The sequence below is a fragment of the Camelus ferus genome, chromosome 17 (assembly GCF_009834535.1).
Source record: "Camelus ferus isolate YT-003-E chromosome 17, BCGSAC_Cfer_1.0, whole genome shotgun sequence".
Lineage (NCBI taxonomy): Eukaryota > Metazoa > Chordata > Mammalia > Artiodactyla > Camelidae > Camelus > Camelus ferus.
The window spans coordinates 28,374,896-28,395,296 of NC_045712.1; the positions used below are offsets into that span (position 1 = coordinate 28,374,896).

General features: G+C 42.9%; 2 protein-coding genes and 1 non-coding gene across 18 annotated transcripts in view; 2 read left to right on the plus strand and 1 right to left on the minus strand.

Moving 5' to 3' along the window:
- The window catches only part of NR2C2 (nuclear receptor subfamily 2 group C member 2), an 82,264-nt gene extending 64,130 nt beyond the window's left edge, over positions 1 to 18,134 (minus strand). For 2 of the 13 annotated variants that reach the window (XM_032458701.1, XM_032458702.1), the window contains exons 1-3: positions 16,057 to 17,107; positions 4,373 to 4,456; positions 4,097 to 4,287 (exon numbers count right to left, since the gene is read on the minus strand). Coding sequence is in view for 6 of the 13 variants with exons in the window: in XM_032458696.1 (XP_032314587.1) it covers positions 4,373 to 4,432 (60 nt within the window). In the remaining 7 variants the exon portion in view is untranslated. Of the gene's footprint in view, positions 1 to 4,096; positions 4,288 to 4,372; positions 4,457 to 16,056; positions 17,116 to 17,804 lie in introns of those variants that run through there. The other 11 variants (XM_032458705.1, XM_032458696.1, XM_032458695.1 and 8 more) reach the window with 11 other exon arrangements.
- LOC116657340 lies at positions 14,217 to 14,324 on the plus strand. The gene has a single exon (XR_004312461.1). It is a non-coding gene; the product is annotated as a U6 spliceosomal RNA (small nuclear RNA).
- LOC116657177 (translation initiation factor IF-2-like) lies at positions 17,252 to 19,562 on the plus strand. Of its 4 annotated transcripts, none has more exons than XR_004312195.1 (2): positions 17,252 to 17,838; positions 18,706 to 19,562. XR_004312195.1 is itself a non-coding variant. In XM_032458709.1 (2 exons), exons 1-2 carry the CDS (start codon positions 17,446 to 17,448, stop codon positions 18,768 to 18,770), a joined length of 591 nt encoding a protein of 196 aa, XP_032314600.1. In that variant the 5' UTR covers positions 17,261 to 17,445; the 3' UTR covers positions 18,771 to 19,562. The 4 variants fall into 4 exon arrangements, 1 of the variants encoding a protein (XP_032314600.1); XM_032458709.1 differs by having other exon boundaries at positions 17,261 to 17,971; XR_004312194.1 differs by having other exon boundaries at positions 17,264 to 17,697.
- The last annotated feature ends 839 nt before the right edge of the window (positions 19,563 to 20,401 follow it).

A 20,401-nucleotide genomic window follows, 5' to 3' on the forward strand; every position in this document is an offset into this window, starting at 1 on the left:
CATTTCATGATGTATTTGACTCAAATCATGCTGTACACCTTAAACTTACACAGTGCTACATGTAAACTATATCTCAATAAAACTGAAAGAAAAAATTTTAATAAAATAAACAATCAACCTATTGTGTAGTGTAAAATCCTGGGCTCTGAAGTTACTCAGATGTGGCAAAGTAATCTCTCTAACCCTTAGTTTCCTCTTATTTAAAGGGGGGAAAATAATGCTTTCCTTATAGTGGTAATGGAAATACTAAACGAGGTGATGAACTAAGCGTAACACCCAGCACATCACGTACACTGTACGTGGCATATAGCTATGGATACGTATCAGACATACATACTTTAAAAACTGGAATCAAACTTACATTCTGCTGTTTTTTAATGCATACTTTATTGTATATGTAATCATGCTTTACTGTTTTGGAAAGTATATAATTCTAATTAAGAAGTGGAAGTTGTCACAAATCCCTTTAGTTTTTTTTTTTTTTTAATTTATTTTTGTTCTTTTATTTGGAAAATAACTTCCTAATTTTGGAAGTGGCATCTGGTTGCTCTCATATATTGTTTTTGAGAACCAGTTTTATTGAGATATAATTCACTACCATACAATCTACCCATTTAAAATGTGTAATCAATGGCTTTTAGTACATTCACAGATATGTGCAACCGTCACCACAGTCAATTTTTTTAAGTACTTTGTTTACCTTTTATTGTATTATTTATTTTATTTGGGGGGGGTAATTAGGTTTGTTTATTTTTAGAGGATGTACCAGGAACTGAACTCAGGACCTCATGCAGGCTAAGCACGCACTCTACCACCTGAGCTATACCTTCCCCCCACCACAGTCAATTTTAGAAAATTTCGTCACCTTAAAAAGAGACCCTATACTCTTCAGACATCAATCCCAATACCTTGCCCTAGGCAACCACTGATCTACTTTCTATCTCTACAGATTGCTCTGTTCTGGACTCTTCATGTGAATGGAATAATATGTTGTCTTTTGTGACTGGCTTCTTTTACTTGGTACTATGTTGTCAAGGTCCATCCGTGCTGCAGCACTTCATTCCTTTCTATAACTGAGTAATATTCTACTGTCTGAATGTACCACATTTTGTTATTCATTTGTCAGTTGGTAGACATCTGACTATTCCTACCTTTTGGCTATTTTGTATAATACTACTATAAACACTGGCGCACAAGTTTTTGCATGGACATATGTTTTCATTTCTTTTGCATGTACAGCTTGGAATGGAACTGCTGAGTCATACAGTAACTGCGTGTTTAGCTTTTTGAAGAACTGCCAGACTGTTTTCCAAAGTGGCAGCACCATTTTAGCGTCACCAGTACTGCAGGAGGCTTCCAATTTCCCTGTGTTCTTACCAACACTTGCTATCCGACCCTTCTTTTTCCTAGCCATTCTAGTGGGTGTGAAATGGTATCGCACTGTGGTTCTGATGAGTAAAAATTAATGAAATAGAGAATACGAAGACAATAGAAAAAAAAATCATTGAAACCAAAAGGTGGTTCCTTGAAAAGATCAACAACTTGACAAATCTTTAGCTAGACTGATCAAGAAAAAGAAAGATTCAAAATACGAGAATCAGAAATGAATGAGGAGAAATTGCTACTGACCTACGGAAACAAAAAGGATTATGAAAAGAACGCTGTAAACAGCTGTACGCCAACGAATTAGATGGCTTAGATAAAATGCACAAATTCTCCAAAAAAAAAAAAAAGGAAAAAAAAAAACCACACAAACTACTGAAACTGACGTAAGAAGAAAAAGACAGTATGAATAGACCTTTAGCAAGTGAAGAGACTAAATTAGTAACAAAAACAACTCCCTGCAAAGAAAAGCCCAGCCACACGGCGTCATTGCTGAACTCTACCAGACATTATCAATAATTCCAAAACACAGAGCATCACACAGTTTGCAAGTGGCAGGGCCAGGATTTAAACCAAGCAATCTGGCTCCGAGAGTCTATATACTCTTGACCGCTATGTTAAACTGTCTCTCTGAATAACTGAATAAATCTGAGCGGTTATAGGATATCAAGTTGTTACACTGTGTCATTAGACTTTTGTAGTTAACCTTGGTAATGTGACTTATCTGATCTACAGGGGAAAAGGTTGCTCTGGAGGCCTGAGGTAAAATCCTTTACACAATTAACAATGCTGCTGTATCTCATTCATGGAGCAAAAGTATGGCACCTGCTAAAGCCCTTTATTTATTTTTACTTCAATGACTTCTCACAACAACCCCAAGATAAACAGGCTCTATTACTATTCCCATTTTTGAATTGAGGAAACTGAGGCACAAGGCAGTCACCCAGACAGCAAATGGCAGGGCCAGGATGTAAACCGCAATCTGGCTGATCCCTAGAGACCCTCCTTTCCACTTGGAGAACCTGTCCCTGCCTACTCATCCCATGCCTGACCCCTCACAGAGAGCTCCAGTGAGCGGATGCCAGCCCTACTGTTCACCCGTGCCTGCTTCTGGCCAACGGCGGGGAGGGGGTCTGCTCCTCCACTGTCTGCTGACTGAATAAAGCACCACCCCCCACACTCACTGTGAATGACTACTGATCTGCACTTTCCTCTCAGTTACTGTTCAGCACTGAAATGATGAACTGCAGGCGCTCACTCATTGAGCTGATCTAATGTTATATATAGTTATATGCAGCTTCAAGTCGTTAAGCCTGAACTTTCAAAATAACAGCATGGAAATCTAGGTAATATTTTAAAGAGGACGATTGCTTTTGCCTTCCAAAGTAAATGCCTCCTGTTATTTTGGAAGTCTCCTAAAAATGTACTTTTTGCCATGGGAAATAACAGTTGCACTAAATTAATATATGAAATTCCATTTCCTGACAGAAATAAGGCTTCTGATAAAAAATTTTAGCCAACAAATTTTCTGAATGAATACACAAAATTTGTATTACCCTATAAAATTACTATAGGTTACTACCACAGGTTGCTACACTGACCTCTTTCCCTAAAGAATTAACGATGATCTCTTGGGCAGTGGTCCATATACTAGTCTCCAAGTCGCCCTCAACTGAAAACCACATTAAATGCAAAATTAACCCTAAATAGATGAAAAACCAACAATGATTTTCAAGGTAATCATTCCTATCACAAACTAAAGCAACAAATAAAACACAAGCATTTTACTTTCAGAGTTCTGTGGCTCTTTCAAAAATATAATATTAAAAAAACCAAAATCTATCTGCTTTATCTTCAGCTAAATATTAACCATTATTTGCTGGGGGAGAAGGATGATTATACTGTTGCCTTAAAGTTAACGTTTGATCTAAAATCTGAAAAACCTGCTCACCATTTTTATTGGTTTAAACTGGCATGTGTGTACTTAGTTTTTATTTTTTAAACTCCTTATTTAAATGTCTATTCTTTGGTAGATCTGTATCTTCGTCCTAGAAATATGAGCACTGGTTCAAAAAATGCAAAATCTGAATCCTTCTAATGGCACAGTGTGATATGTGGTTTATTGGAGGAGCTTTGGAAGAAGTGAACAGAATTGGGTCACTGTACCCTTGGCCAATTACTTCTGTCTTTGAGCCTTGGTTTCTTCACCTATCAAATGGGAACAGTGGTCGTACCAACCTCAAAAGGCTGTCGAGGACTGAAGTCCTTGTAGAGGGCCTGGCACAGCATGAAAAGATCTGGCCCTACGTCCCTCCTTTACGCCTCAAGTCGCCTGAGCACACCAAGCTACTTCATGTCTCCATCCTGCCTTTACACAGGTTTCTGACCTAGGATGCCCCCTCCCAGCATCTGCCACGGGTTCCTACCTGCATCCTCGGGTCTGTCTAACAAATACTTACTTGGATCATCCTCCTCGTATGGAGAGACACATCTCACTGTTTTGTAACTACTCCTTACGCAGGCTTCGAGAGCTCTAAAGGAAGGAGGCTCATTCACTTCTGTATTTCTTAGCACCTAGCAAAATCCCCAGTACATGGCAGATGGTCAATAATGACTACAGAATACACAGAATCCAGCTTTCCACTATATGCAGTATTAACAGAGTATCAAATGTGCAAGAAACTAAGAGCCTTGGACTTAAAACTATACTCACAAGTTTGATAAGCGTCAGATTCTTTTACTTTTTGTTCAAGGTGAAATTTTTTCAAGTCACCTTACTGTATTCTGCTAGGCCAGCCTATTCATGCAAAGATACTTTAGGAGTAAATGTTCCTGTGACTGTAATTTTTTCTTCTACGGCAGCATCTTGCTTTGGATTTGGATCACATGCTGACTTCTTCGGGACTGTTTGGAAACAACAGAGCACATGGAGTTACTTTTCCTTTTAAAAGCAAGGGTGCCAGCTATGGTGCTAGCCCCTGTCACTCACCTCAGCCACCTGCTGGGTCCCCACTCTGTGCTGAACCAGCCCCTCCATATTTGTAGCCATGGTGAAGCAAGATCATTAGAGAACCTGTTTGGAAAGATGCAGCAACTTCCATCAGGTGGAGAGAAACCAGGCTACGTGAAAAACATCAGTAATCAAAAGTCATCTTTGGCACTGTCCTGTGCAGATTTTGCCCTCTACAGGAGACAGAGCTAGCAGGCTGAGCATATCTGGATATGCAGCACCAGCTCCTTCAATTACAGGCACCAAAATTAATTAGCAGAAACACTTCAATTTGGAAACAAGACTTCCCCTGGTAAATATAGATGAAGATGAATTTGAAACTTTAATTATTGGGTCTCTTGGGTTGTAACAGCTTGGTTCACCTCTCAGGCAGGCGGGATCACACCTCTCTGGATAGCTCTTGTCACGTATACTGAACAAGAAGGTGGCTATCTGACAAAGTGTGAGATCGACTTTGGATACAGAGCAGGAGACTGCTATCATCAACTACGCTTCTGTTACTAGTGACCCGAGTGAGGAGCAAAACCCTGCCCAGGTGCTAATACACCTCACTCAGGTTGAAAGGCAAACACTATCACTAACAAAGAAAGGAAAGAAGAAGACTGCATTACTAACATGGGCTAAGAACATGGTACCCATAAATTTATCAATCTATATTTTAAAGTCCTCATTAAATTAGGAAACCAGCTAATTCAGCTTTCTATTAACAGAAAAGGTATGCCCTCATTTGTCTCAAAATTGAGAAAGATCATCTCAAGACCAAAAACTACGCTCGTCTCCTGGGTCAGGATCACTTGAGTGCAAGCACTATTGATGAAACAGACTCCCTGGTCTCTTCAGGTCATAAAATATAGCTCCCCTGACTCGTCCCTAAACTCTGTGCAGTAACTCTACCACAAAGAATTCAGGACAAAGGGATCCCATTTTGGACCTAATTCCTGGACAAATCAAAGAGTTCATTACTGACTGCACAGGTTGCGTGGTTAACAGGAACTTAAAGCTCTTGTAGTTTATTTCCAGCATTTACATATACAATCTATACAGTCCTACCCAGTATGTAATACACAAATGCACACAGTTCATCTGCTCTGCCCCTCCCTCAATCACAAACTGGACTGTTTTGCAATGCAACTTTATAAAACAGTTTCCTGTAGTTCTCACCTGAAGTATTATATCCATCAGCACTAAAGTCTATAAAACTTCCTCACACTCTGGCAACTTTCTGTATTATTCCACCCACTATTAAATAGCCACTTCTATTATCCTAATTCCCTTTCAGATTCGTGTATTGCCAAAATGGTAATCAGAGAGAAAGGAGAGCATGAAACCGTGATTGACAAATATAAAAGAACCGGCCCTGCCAGTTCAAGGAGTCAAAACCCTGTGAGAGCAGGTGCCACACCAACTGCTACAAAGATCCCAGGTCACCAGTGTCAGTAGTGAATCATCTCATAGAACAGGGTCAGGTCTAAGACAGGGGGAAGTGTTTCTGGTTATGTATTCTTTTAACAAGTAGTCAACAGTTTTAACTTTTGTTTACTTTTCTTTGTTTCTAGAAGAAAAAGCAGAGAAACACTCTGGTCTTCTCCCCTACTTACAGTTTGGTTCTAACTAATAAGGGATGGAGGGAAGAAACATCATTTCACATGTACCAGAAAAGTTAACAGACTGTTGTTAAAAACACAATTACTGCACAGGAAAAGCCTAGAGTTCTAATCTTTTTTATTAAAACATTAAATAAGAGCTAAGGAAGGGGGGAGGGTATAGCTCAAGAGGTAGAGTGCATGCTCAGCATACACAAGGTCCTGGGTTCAATCCCCAGTACCTCCTCTAGAAATGAATTTACAAATTCCCCCCAAAACACAGACAAACAAAGAGCTAAGGAATCAAGTGGATAAAAACAGCAAATATACAATATATTAAGAAATAAAATCCAGGGGGGAGGGCATAGCTCAGTGGTAGAGCGCATGCTTAGCATGCACAAGGTCCTGGTTTCAATACCCAGTACCTCCACTAAGAAAGGAAGGAAGAAAACCCAAACATGCAACTGCAAGTATGAATTCTATTGCTTTTAGGTATTATTAGCATTTCTGTTGCTGTTAGCTGCAGTTTGACGTAAAAATAATGAATTTGAATATTACAGAAATATTGTTCAGGAAGTGTTATTGAGTAGCACAGAAATAACAAAATATTAGAAAGGCGTATCTTTCTACTGAGTTTCCCTAAAAGAGGTGCTTGATCTTTCAAGCTCTGAGTTGAAGTGGATTAGACTTAGAAACTCAGAAAACTTTCTAAAATGACTCACTTTAATACTGAATTTGCAGGACCAGTCAACCTCAGACAGGGTACGGTTGTCCCAATGACTGCTAATGACCGATGATTACAGACACTGGGTCACAGAGAAGCAAGCAGCAGGGCACTGTTAAGCTTAAAAAAGCTAAACATTCTAGATATTAATTATCTGTTGATTACATAAATTATAAATATTTTCTTCTCTCTGTGGCTCATCTGTTTACTTTCTTTATGGTGTCTTTTGACAAACAGAAGTTCTTAAAGTTTCATGAGGCTCAATATATTAATATTTTTCTTTTACAGTTTGTACTTTTAGGCTTTATTTATGAAAACTGTCCTACACCCCCAGAGTCACAGCATAATTTTATGTATCTTCTTATAAATGTTTAAGAGTTTAGTCTCTCACATTTAAGTCCTCAATCCATCTGCAAATCAATTCTTGAGTCTGATGAGGAATTAGGATCCAATTAATTTTCTTTCAATATAGATGATCAGTTTTCCAACACCCTTTACTGAACAATCCATCCTTCCCTCATTGATCTGCAATGCCACCTCTGCCATATCTCAGGTTCCCCATATGTGTGGATATAATTCGAGGTTCTCTGTCCTAGCCCACCACTGCTCTCCTCCTCTATGCCACTACCGTTACCTTTGCTCTATAATGAGTCTGGCTCTCTGGTGGGGCAAGTGCCCCCCACCTTGCTCTCATTTCCACACCAACTTCCTGGACTTTCTCAATCGCTCAATACTCAAGAGCAGTAACCTTTCTTGATACACTTGAATTCTTACAATTCTTGATCTCACTGTTGGTTTTCTGCCTCCAAAGGAGCTTTAGGCTGCTTAAAAATGAACGAGGAAAGTGCACCTTCTGGAAAAACAAGCAGAGACAAAGAATGAGAATGAGAGTGAAAGAGAAACTATGAAAAGATTTCAATAAAGATTTAAATCCAGTGACAGCAGATAAGTGAGAAAGTAATTCACAAAAATTATTCCATTTCATCATTTTTGAAAATAACTTATCCTCACATATCAACCAAGACAGAGGCTTCCTCTTGCAGGACATCACAATGTAAGAAGTAAGTAAAACAAAGTCCTCCAGTGACGTCAGGAAGTGAGGGAAAACGTAACTCAAGCGAACCCCAGGGGAAAAAAGATGATGTGAGGGGGTCAGACTCTCACCTGAGAGCTTGCAGAGACACAAAGGTCACATAGTGAGAAGGAAGGGTAAAGTTTTAGAAAGGATACTGGGAGATGGTTATCAATTAGGGGCTGTCCTTCTAGAATGAGAAGCTCCAAGGAACAATGGGTTGTGTCTACACACAGTTTGAAAAATCATACTAATTAGCACAATATAATTTTGCACTTGAAATCTGAAAAACAAAACAGAACCAAAAAACTCTACAAAACAGAACTAAAAATACTACAAAGTAAACAAAGCACTTTAAAAAAACCACCTTGGCTGGTAGCTAGCATGACAATGCCGACAATAACTAACAGTCACTATGTGAGTGGTTACTATGCACCAGCACTGTGGACAGAACACTGAAGTAGCTCTTGGTACAGAAACCTGAGTCTTCAAAGGCTGGCGCTTGACCCACTTGGCTCCCTAGCCCTGGAGGACTGCCCCCGCCTCCATCAATTACCTAAAGAGCTATAAAATTATCTTAAGTTAAAATAAAACCTGTTACAGATATTTTCCAATTGTGGTTTTGAACCCATCAAGTTCACCCTCCATCAATCCTTTCAAAATAATTACGCAATAAGCTGGCTGCTGATAATTAATAAGAAAAATAAGAAGAAAAAGAGGAGGGGGAAGAAAAAAAGTCCTTGTCCTTGAACCTTGAAGAACTTCAGGAGGAAACCAGTAAGAGCTGTGCGACGTAAATGCTACAGAGTGTCCGAAGGAAGCAGCACTCTGGGAGCAATGACAGGTTCACCAGAGAGAAGCCGTTTACACTGGGCCTTGAGGGAAAGTGGGAGTTTAGCAAACAGGGAGGATGGGACAGAGTTCTCAGTGGAGCTCAGAGCTCGGACAAACTGGCAGGTATGAGGAGACCAGCAGAGCTGAGGAACAGCAGGCACCAGGTGGGGAACTGCCCAAGGGCAGGGGAGGAGAGAACAAGAACTAACAGAGGTTTGGCAGAGAAATGAGGAGATCACATCAAGATCTTCAAAAAAATCCTCTGGGCAAGTGTGGAGATGACACAAAAGGAGGCCAGTTAGAAAGTGGTGGCAACAAAGACTATGAATGAAGGCAGAGTCTTAAATGTAACTTGAATTAGTGACTCTTGCCCATACAGCACATGATGACAACAGGGCACAGTACCTGAAGTGTGTCATGTAAACCACAGAATGATGGCGTAAAACGTATTGATTGGCCTTATATGGCACTAGGTTTTATAACATAAATTCTTTCAAATACAGGTACATCAATACCACTCTTAACAAACAAGCAGAGAACACAATGGTGACTTTAATCAGCTCTTCAGACTTACAAAAAGGGTACAGCTGACCAAATTTTGCAGTTTCTTTGTTTCAGTGGGGGGTGCTCCAGATCCTACTGAAGGGAAAGCTGCACTGGGACTGGGAACACCTGAATTCCCACTGAGTTGCCAAAACAGCCCAGATAAGCTCTCCAAAGGGGCAGGCTTAGAAGCCAGCATCTCAAAGAACAATAAACAAGTCCTAGCACAAGGAAACTCCGTCTTCATTGACAGGAATGGCTGAGCCTGCCTCTCCCTTCACAGTCAACCGATTCACATCGTCCTTCTTTATGTATTACGTGGTCCGTAATTATGTAACATTCAAAATATTTACTTTCTTGGTATTTTCTCATCTAAACAAATCCTAAGTTCTGAGGCTCTGGCACTAAGTTAATTCTCTGATACTGAACTGCATCGGATTATTGTTAAGAACAGATCTTAATACCCATGTAAAGTGCCTAGCACTGTGCCTGGCACACAGTGGGCAGGCGATGCATGGGAGCCAATGGCCACAAGGAGATGGTACACTTCTACTTTCTCAAAGGAATCTGAAAGCAACAACAAACTGTAAAGTGTATAATGTAATCAGGAATAGGTCTCCTACTTTGACATAAGATCCACACAAACTTTAACTACATACATGCGTGTATGTGTGTATGTATGTATATACATGTGTATATTCATTCTGTTAAACTGCACAACTGAACAAAATGAAAGGGCTGAATTAGCATAAATCTCACAAATATTTAAAAATCAATCAACACCTAATAACTATTTGCAAAATACTACTGGGTATACAACTTCTTGATAGGGACAAGGTATTCAGTGTAAATTTTATTCTGTGATTGTCAGAAGTCTCCTTATACTCATGGGAAAATAAAAACAGAAGGAAAAAAATAGGCTGAGTGACAATTAAAAAATGAGAAATACATAGCTCAAGACTTGAAAACAGGAAAGGATGCTCACAGGGATGCCTCTAGGGTCAAGTTCAGACATACATCCTGTCATTGGAAACCTTGCCACTATTTAGACTCAAAGATTACTCAGCTTTTGGATCAGGTGATTTCCTGCCTCAGAGGAAACTTGCTTCTTCCATATTACAAGTCTGGACTATAAGAAAGCGGCAGCAACGGGATGTGGGGGCTGGGGAGGTGGGTGAGGAGTGACTGGTGGGGGAGAGAAGTGGCTCTCAACTACACAGTTCCTATGCTACCATTTTCCATGTGGAGATCTCCCCTAAAATACCACTGTACACCATGGGTGGTTTTCCTCCCCTTACCAAGGGCCCAAGTGTGAGGGTAAAATGGACCCTCGTTTTTTTTTTTAGCATGACCCAGAGATGGAAGGCAGGGAAGCAGGGCCGATTTTCTGAACATCTACCATGTGCTGTATATCAAACCAGGCATCACTTAATCCTTAACATGCCTTCTGAGTAGGTATTACTGGCTTCACAAATACAGACAGAAAAAACAGAGACTCGGAAGTTTAATCAACTTGTTCCAAGTCGGCCAGCTGGTAAGCAGTGACTCTAGGATTCTAACTAATTCATGCTTCTTTAACTCTAAAATCACAGCATTCCCTGTACCCCAAATGCCCTTCAAAACAGCTTCGCAGAAAAGGAAGTCAAGAGAAAGGAATTTTAAAGGGTGCAGGAGACCATTTAATCATCCAAAAGAAAAAACTGCTTACACCAATAAGCAAGATCATTTAATAACTCATTTAGCTAACCACTAATTCCTAAATTTATATTTATATTTCAGTATTACTCACAGAAGTTCCTGACCTAGCTCCACCCAGACAGTAACATGAGTTTCTTCAGAACTTAACACACTGTTGTCCCTTACAATTTTACCTACATAATAATCATATTGATTAAAGCAGTGAGGATTAAAAAAAACAAACATGCAACAGTGAAGATAATTTTACCATTTTTCTAAAGTAAAAAATTTTACTGAAGTATAACATGCAAATACAAAAAGTGCACAAATCATAAATGAAACAGCTCAGTGAATTTTCACTAAGTAAGCACAAACATGTAACATACATCAGGAAACAGAATGTCACTAGCACCCTAAAAGTCTCCCCTGTACCCCCCTCAGTCACTTAATTCCCTTCTCTCCTGACTTCCATCATCATGATTTGTTTTGCTTGTTTTTGAGCTACGTAATGTATTTGTGTGTGTGTGTCTGGCTTCTTTCGTTCATTATTTTTGTGATGACCATGAGCAGTTAGTGCATTTTCATTCCTGTATAGTATTCCAACACATGGCAACAATGCCACACTTTATTCATCCATTCTGTAGCTGATGAACATTACAGCACAGATGGCCCCTGACTTACAGTGGTTTGACTTACGGTTTTCGACTTCATCATTGTGTGGAAGTGATATGCATTCAGTAGAAACTGTTCCTCAATTTTTGAATTTTGATCTCTCCCCGAGCTAGCAGTATACAGTTCTGATCCTCCTTTGGGATGCCAGGCAGTAGCAGCTACAGCTCCTAGCCAGCCACGTAAGCAAACAACCAGTACACTTCAAACCATTCTGTGCCCAGACAACCATTTTGTTTCTCACTTTCAGTACAGTAATCAACAAATTACTTGACATATTCAATACTTTATTATAAAATAGACTTTGTGTTAGATGATTATGCCCAACTGTAGGCTAACTTAAATGTTCTGAGCACATTTAAGGTAGGCTAGGCTAAACTATGATGTTTGGTAGATTAGATGTATTAAATGTATTTTCTAAGTATGATACTTTCAACTCACAATGGGTTTATTAGGGATATAACCCCATCATAAGTCAAGGAAGATCTATCTGTACATGCCTTTGGATGCAATGCTATCTTTTCATTTGAAAATTTTCCTACTTAAAAAATTTTTCTTTTACTTCTTCAGAAAAGAATTATGTTATAAACTTAAATTTTACATTAAAATGTTATGTTAAATATAATGTTATATTAAATATTATATATTTAAATATATAATTAAATATATTAAATGTCGACAAATATATTCTAATTCCCAGTCTCTTCAGCCAAGGACTGACATATACTTTGAGATACCTGCTTTTAACCTCGGTAAAAAGTGATTTTTCAATAATTCCAGGCTTATTCGCCTTATCAACCTAGTAAAAGGATACTTTATTGCAGAAACAATGGAAGAGTGGAGAGAAAGAACTGAGGGCAGTAGAAATGACATTTCTGAAATGTTCTACAAATACCTAATCAGATTCACCATGTAATAAATGCCACCGGGGGAATGCATCCTGAAGTCTGTCTGCAATGTTTACCTTCTTAAATGCCATCCAGTCTCAGCTGTGTATCCCTCTCAGTGGAGACCTGCCTGCCACACAGAAGTGTGCAATTACTGGAGTTTTCATTGGAAGCCATGTATGGGCAGTCAGGTAAGAAACTTTCCTCACTCTTTGGGTAGCATCCACCCCATTTTCTAGGCCCCCATATCTTCTCTCACATCTTCCATTAATCCAAACAGGAGACAATGACATCCTTTCTTATCGCTAGCATATATTCTTCCCTATCGACAAATTAACATTTCCAGGGATTAGAATCTTCAGGGTTACTGCTAACTTTGGAATGAAAAGTTTCACCTCTCATTGTGGACTTTGGGCTCTTATTACAGTGGAGAAGGTAATTTTTATTGTCCCTAAAAATCACACTTTGCCCTTTAGTTTGGCTTTTATCATTGTAGGCTACCTGGAGTCCAGGGGTAATCAGAATGACAGTTGAGCATCTGAGCCAGACTACTCCTTTCCCATCCTTAACAATTCACCTCCCATCCCTCTCCTCCAAGACTCCCAGATGCTCGGTATGACTCTGCTCTTACTGTCTCCCTAACAATGCCCTATGTCGTTGCCCTGACCTGGGCTTTCGTGTTCTCTGTCCACTCCCCATCACTGTCACTGTGCGCCATGCTAGTTAAGCTGTTGTTCCCTTTTGGTCCAGAACTCCTGCTGCTTGAAACTCTAGCACTCAGGCATAATAGGTTGAGGCAAGTGAAACTCCAACAAGAGTATATCTTTTACAATGTGTGACAGGATTATGAGTGTGTCCATTAGGTGAAAGATGATAATTACACAGAGAGGGGAGAAGTCCACATTATTTAAGTTCCTCATAACCAGCAATAAGGTGAGAAGAGATAAAGTAACCTCAGGCAGGGGAATTCTGCATCAGGTGTGAGGCTGGACTTGATGAGCCTTAAGATGGATTCCTTCACGAATTCCTCCCCCACAGTACTGATTAAGGGGGCCTAGTGTCCACTCTAGGAGGTGCTTTGGAACTAAATGAGCATGTGGCACACAGGTAAGAAAACTGGAGGATAAACATCCAAATGAGAGCCCTCACTATGTGCAGACATACTCAGGAAGCAAGGTACATGAGGCCAGCGGTTCAGTGCCGAGGTCAATGGGGGCCCTGCCCACCTGCCCTGCTCTCAAGGCCATCTGGACAACAAGCTGCCCCTGTTCCTGGCTCCAACCTCAATGTCATCTCCCACCTGCCCATTTTGTAAGTGGGGAATGTGTACACCTCAGAGAGGCCATCCACCCAAGGTTCCAGAGACAGGTGCTCTGCTGTCACTTAAGAGAAAAATGTGAAAACTTCCCGGAAGTCCTCATAAAGTGAGGTTTTTACATATAGGGTTTTTCTTCCTTTTTAAAGGCATGTTGCCAAAAAGAAAATTTCAAGGTCACCATAAGTACAATGAGTAAAAGCAATAAATAAGTAATTTAATGGTATAGAACAATATATAGTTTTTTCATTAAACTATCAGTTCTCTGGTTACTCTGAGTAGGAAGTTCAGGAAATCAAAAGTGTTGTTTGGTTTTTTGGGGGGAGGAGGTAATCTGGTTGATTGATTTTTTTAATGGAGGTACAGGGGACTGAACCCAGGACCTCATGCATGGTAACCTTCCCTCCAGGGAATCAAAAGTGTTGGATTGAACAAATGATAACAAAAAATCCTTGAACAGGATAGAAAAGAAACACCCAAAAACAAACAATAAAAGAACTAAGTAAAAGCATGACTGTTGTGCTGGCTTTGGCAGCACACATACTGAAACCTGGAATAATACAGAGAAGATCAGCATGGCCCCTGTGCAAGGATGACATGCAAATCTGTGAAGCGTTCTATATTAAAAAAAAAAAAAAAGTATGACTGTTGTTTTAAAAATAACATAAAATTTTATTTGTAAAATCTGTATTATGTAAGTCAACAAAAGTGCTCTATTCACCAGAATTTTAAGCAGAAGCTTACGATGTATACTTTGTAAAATCTACCTTTAACCTTGGTAAAGCAGTTACAAGGTGATTTTCAGTAATTTCATTATATAAATCAATTTATCTTTGGAAAGATAAATATTTTAGATTAATGGCTACTGAGACTTTCAACTCCCAAGTCTCTGCAAACCCACTAAATCTTCTCTGATCCCTGTGATAGATGCAATCAGCATTTTTATTTCAAGAAAATCAAACTGATACTTTGATTTTTCAGTTAAAGTAAATAACATAATACTCAGGCTGTTTACTAATGAGTTCCATGTGAACTCATTAACTTTCATGTAATTTACCTTGTAATTCAATTAATTATTAAATTATCTATTTCTTGCCTTAAAAAAACATAAATCAACATACAAGTGGGTAAAAAGAATTCATCTAGGTTATCTTACCTATATTTACATCTCCAGGCAGTGTCTTATATGTGAGGGACCACTTTCTAAATTCATCCAAATACCCTAACAGATTTATTTTATTGCTGGCACTGCTATCTGAATTGCCAAACAAGCCCACATATAAAGGCACCATTAATAAGCAGTAACTTAGTTATCCGTGATACCGCAAATCATCAACAATTCACTCCACTCACCAAGTAGTGCCAGCTATTCAGTTAAAAGCTAGAGATACAATGGTGCACAAAATACTTCCTGTCAAATAAGGGGAGCGGTACCCATCAAACAGTCACATTACGGAACATAATTACAAAGTGACATAAATGTTATAAAGGAAAAGAACACCATGTGAAGTTAAAATCTCATCTAGACTGGCACTGAGCATTAGGAAGGACTTCCCTGAGGAAGCCGTGCTTTAGCTGGTGTTGGCAGGAAGTAGGGGGTGGGAGCCGGGGGCATGTGAGGGTATCAGGCTGAGGGAACGGCATGTGAAAGGTCCTGAGGTAAAGGTAAGCCACATCGTCAAGGAAGTCGAAGGCAGGCCAGTGTGTGTAGTGCACAGGGAGCTAGGGGTACAGGAAAAGGTCTTAGAAAGGTTTTAAAACAGGGAGCAGGAAAAGGACCTCTACCATTATATCCTGGTAGGACTTGAACAATATAATGCCTGTAAGAAATTTTTGAAAATTGTCAAGTATCCCATGTTTTTGTGAATACTATTAGTTCCACTACTTCGTTTTCTAAACTTTTGGTCGGGGATGCCAAATGACTGTCCGAAAGGAGAAGAGCCAAAAGCAGTACAGGGTTCTAATCCAGTGTTTTACCCCTGCGCCGCACTGCCTACAATTTTCACTCTATCACTTAACGAGTTCATTGTCTTTCCCAGACAACTAGTGCTTCATGACAACAATAACCCCAATCGTGAGCATTTACTATATGCCAGGCACTTTCCCAAGCTTTTTATTTTACATGAATGCATTTAATCCTCAATTCTAGAAGGAAGATTCTATTACTGTCCTGATGAGGACACTGAGGCTCAGAAAAGCTAAACAACTTGCCCAGTCACACCACTAGTAAACGTTGGCACTGTTAACCACAACACTACTTAGCTTCTGCCTACAACATTTTATAGGTGTGTACGTATTACGTATATTTGGGGGAGAGAGAGAGAACAGAACTCAGGTGTAGAGAACTACATTCACATACCTGACACCAATCAATGTCCTTAAGTTATCCAGTCCTGGGTAACAGTGGGGCTCAGCAAATATTTGAGGAATTGATGATGAATATAAGACGATGACAAAGGATTCGAATCTGGAAGTAAACTCATTTCCTGAGGCTCCCCCCACCCCGCCCCGCCATGAATTCACCTGATGGCTATTATTTTCCTTGACTCGAACTGACTATTAAGTTGGAGAGTTACTCTCCTCTGCCTTTGCCGTAGTTCACAGACTTCAGCCCGGGGGTAGAGGAGTTAACGGCAAGGACAGTGAGAGGGTTCTCCAGCCTCGCTCACACCAGACGCTTTTCCTCCCGGGGCTCTGCACTAGTCCGTCTCTCTCGGGAACGCTGTCCCTTCTTTCGGTTCCTCCATTCAAACATCACCTCCTCACAGGGCCTTCCCCGACCATCCAGGTCTCCCCAGACCCTCCTTAACGCTCCAGCCGGTCTCATTTCACTTCCTCCGCGGGGCTAGCACTCTCGGAAACCACCTCTAACTGTCCATTCACCGCACCCCCAAACCTAGGAGGGCCGGGGCCTGGTCGGGCCGGCTCTCTGGATGACTCCGCTCATACGCGCAGAGACCACAGCGGGGTTCACCTGTGCTCCCTCAGGCCGTCAATACCCCTGGGCTCTCCACTCCCGGCGGCTCCACACTCCGTTTTCAACAGCAACACCGTTTTTACATGACTTTGAGGTTCACAAAGTGGCCTGGACTCCATTTTCTCAGATGAGCCCCTCAAACGATCCTGAAAAAGGAGGCCTGGCCTGGCGAGAACCATCCTCCCGCTTTACAGCCGCTGAAATTGAGCCTCAGAAAGGGGATTGGCCTGCGGCCGCGCAGAAAATTCAGGCAGGAGCCCTAAGGTGTCCGGATTCCGAAGAGTCCCTCCCAGGAGCCGGCGCCCGTGTTCGGGACGCTCCACCACCTTGACCACCATTCTTCCACCGCACTCCTTCTGGACGCGCTCCAGGCCGAGGCGGCCGCCAGTGCCTCACCGCGGCCCCGCGCCCCACGCTCGCCGCGGCCGCGCCCCGCCCCCTGCGCCCCGGCCCCACGCCGCGCCGCGGCCTTTGCTCCCGACCAGCCAGAGCTGCCGCGCCGCTTGGGGACCGCCCCCTCCCGCCACAGCCAATCAGTGGAGCCTCGAGGGGGCGGAGCCGCCGGACCAGGCCCACCTATCTGGGCATCAATTGGCCAGCCCAGCCGTCGATCACAGGGTCGCGCCCCGCACCCGCCTTCCTCTCTTTCCTCCACCCTCCCTCCAGGAAAAACGGCGGTTGGGCCACGGCGGCGGCCAACGGCGGGAGGGAAGCGGAGGGGAGAGGAGCCGGGGAGCGAAGGAAGGAGGGCCTGCAGGGAGGAGGAGGGCTATGAAGGAGGAGGAGGGGAGCCCGGCCCAGCCCGAGCCATCGCCGCCGAGAACAAAATGGCGGCGTTGGCGGAGGGCCAACTGTGAGGCGGGGCCGCGGCCGTCCCCCTCCGCCCCCACCCTCGCGCCGGCCGGGCCGGTCAGGGGGAGCCCGCTCTCTTCGCCCGGCCGCGGGCGGGGAGGGGAGGGGAGGGGAGCGGCCCGGCCCACTATGCAAAGCGCCCGGCGCCGCCGCCGCCGCCCCGTGGCAAAGGTAAAAGGGTCGGGTTCAGCCGCCGCCGCGGCGCCTCCATGTCCGCGAGCCAGGCCCGCCCCCTCCGCCGCCGGCCCGAGCCCGCCCCGGCCCTTTTTCAATTTTACCTCAGGATTTGGCGCCAAAGCGGCCTCGAAGCAGGTCCCGTGTCTGCGGCGGGCGGCCCCCGGCGCGGAGGGCAGGGCGCGGGGAGGCCGGCTTCCCGGCGTCGGCGGATGGCGGGAGCCCCGGGCCGCGGGCTCGCGGGGCAGCGGGGGAGAGACGAGACGCCGAGGTGGGAGCGGGGCGGCGGGGGCGGGCCCGGGGGTGCCGCCGGGGTCGCGGGGAAGCGGGGGTTTGTTATTGTTTTTTGTCAGTGAAAGGTCAGAGTTCGTGACCCCGGTGCCGCCGCCGCCGCCGCCCGCGCGCTGGTAGGAGGAGGGCGAATGTTCTTCTTCCTCTTCCCAGCGCCAGCCTCGCCGCGGCCGCGGGGGGCGGGCGAGCACGCGATTGGCTGAGGCGCGCGCGCGCACCGGAACGCGGCGGCCGGCGCCGCTCCATCCGGCCCCGTGGCGGCCCGGGCGCGGGCGCTGGCTCCTCGCAGTCCGGCGGCGCCTGGGCCCCGACTCGGCCGGCCCCGCCGTGGGGCACAGTGGAGCTTAAGTGCCGCGGCCGTCAGGGTGGAGGGTCGGTTGGTAGTTTTGAAAAGCCAGAAACGCCGGGCACCGTTATTCGGGGGCCCGCGAGCTCCCGGAGGCCGGGTACGGGCTGTGTTCTCGCCGGGACCTCCTCCACCCCGGCCTCCGCTGCGCCGAAGCCTCTGTTTATTGATTGAAGAAGCAGTGACGCGGCAGAGCGCCTGCGGGTCGGAAGTGGGTGGTTTGTCGGGCGAGTATTGAACCGTTTGTGCCCTGCTCGGTACAGGTGGTTTTTAATTTGGGTCTGAAAGGTCTGAGGATGCACCAGCTTCTGGGAGTATCAGGTAAAGTGTTGAAACCTTCCCAAATCTATTATTTATGGTCTTTTCAGGAACCTGTGATCCAAACGTCCGTGCGTCTTCTCGCGATTTGGAACTAGTCAACAGCGATGCTTAAGTGTATTTAGAGAGAGTGCAGAATTGCTTAAATGTATACGTATCATTGCTCCTCTTGATCCTACGGATCTTCGGTTGTAGGTTTGCATTAGATACTTGTCTTTTAATTTATGGTTTGACTTGCTTTGGAAGGTGCTGACCGCTGTTTTATCCTACCTGCCCTTAAGTGCTTAGGCTAGGTCCCTTGATCACTGTGCTTTGTGGGCGGAGATCCCCTGCTGATTGATTTTTCCTGCACTTTTGCTTGTTTATTATGAATAAATACTGACTCCCAAGATGGATGGGTTAATCTTTTCTCTTAAACAGTACCCATTTGGGCTTTTATAAGGGTGACACCAACTTTGAGTATTTTGTCCATAATCTTGTGATTTTTCTATTTGCTAGGAAACGCTTTAAGTACGTTCCTTTTCCTTTCTCCCTTGTTCTCACCTTGCAAGGAAGTGGGGAAACGAGAGAAATTTATAACGTCATGGTGAACCACAGGTCTTGAAGCTGGAAGAGATCTCAAGAGATGATACAGTCAAATCGTTTTCTGTCAGAAAGATTTTTAAAAAGAAATGGGTGAGAACCAGAAAGGTCAAGTGATGTGCCTCAGATAACCCTGTATTTTGATGGTAAAACCTTGTAAACATGGACTGCTTTTTCAATGTGTACTCCTTTTCAAAAACTTAAGTTTTTAATATTATGTAATCCTTCTAGATACAGCTTTACACACATCAGTGAGGTTTTTTGCAAACACATTGCAATTGTACCAGATTTTGAAATGAATAATAAACAATAATTGTTTCTATGATGGCTCATAGTTTTCTTAATTTTCTCCATTTAATACTCAGCAGCTCTGTGAACAAGGCGCTGCTATTTCATTTTACTGAGGTGCAGGAACTGAGGCCAGGTAAGTGAAGTGAGCTTCCCAGTGCTACAGGTGCAGAAAAGGAAGCCAGGACTCTGATCTTGTCCTTTTGACCTTAAAGGGTATGTTGTAAACGAGGCCATAGTGGTTTGTTCTATTTGTAATAGTATTCAGTAAATTTCCGGTTAAAGTTTAGTTGTTTAATATTAATATTAAAAGTAGTAGCAAGCATTCATAATCTTGATGTGCTTGAGCACTTTTCTTCCCCTGAAAACAGAAGCACATACAATCACACAGACTGTAGTATCAGCAGGTAACAGCCTCCTGCAAGCTGAGTTCAGCATTGCCATAGTCCCATTTTTTGGTCCATTGTGTTTTCCATAGAAGTTTTTTAGTGAGAACTCTTAGTGACTTTGGAACACTTGATGGATTTTATAATTTAAAAAATACACATTGTGTAAAAACATACATGTATTTTTATAGCTATACTTTTTTTGACTATTAATATGAAGTATCCACATTTGCATTAAGAGTGTTTTATCAGCCTTTAAAATACAGTGTTTTTGATTGGGGTGCATTTCAGAACTGCCAGGCCCTGTTGGTTATGAAACTAAGCTCTGGGTGTGGCCTGGCATCAGCACTTCTACCGAGCATCACAGATCATTCTGATGCATTCTACAGGCCTAAATCACTGATCTAATTCCAAAAATACACAGCAAAAAAAAAAAAAAAAGACACTTTCTGTTTAACCTTTTGAATGCAATTTAAAAGATTTTTTTCTT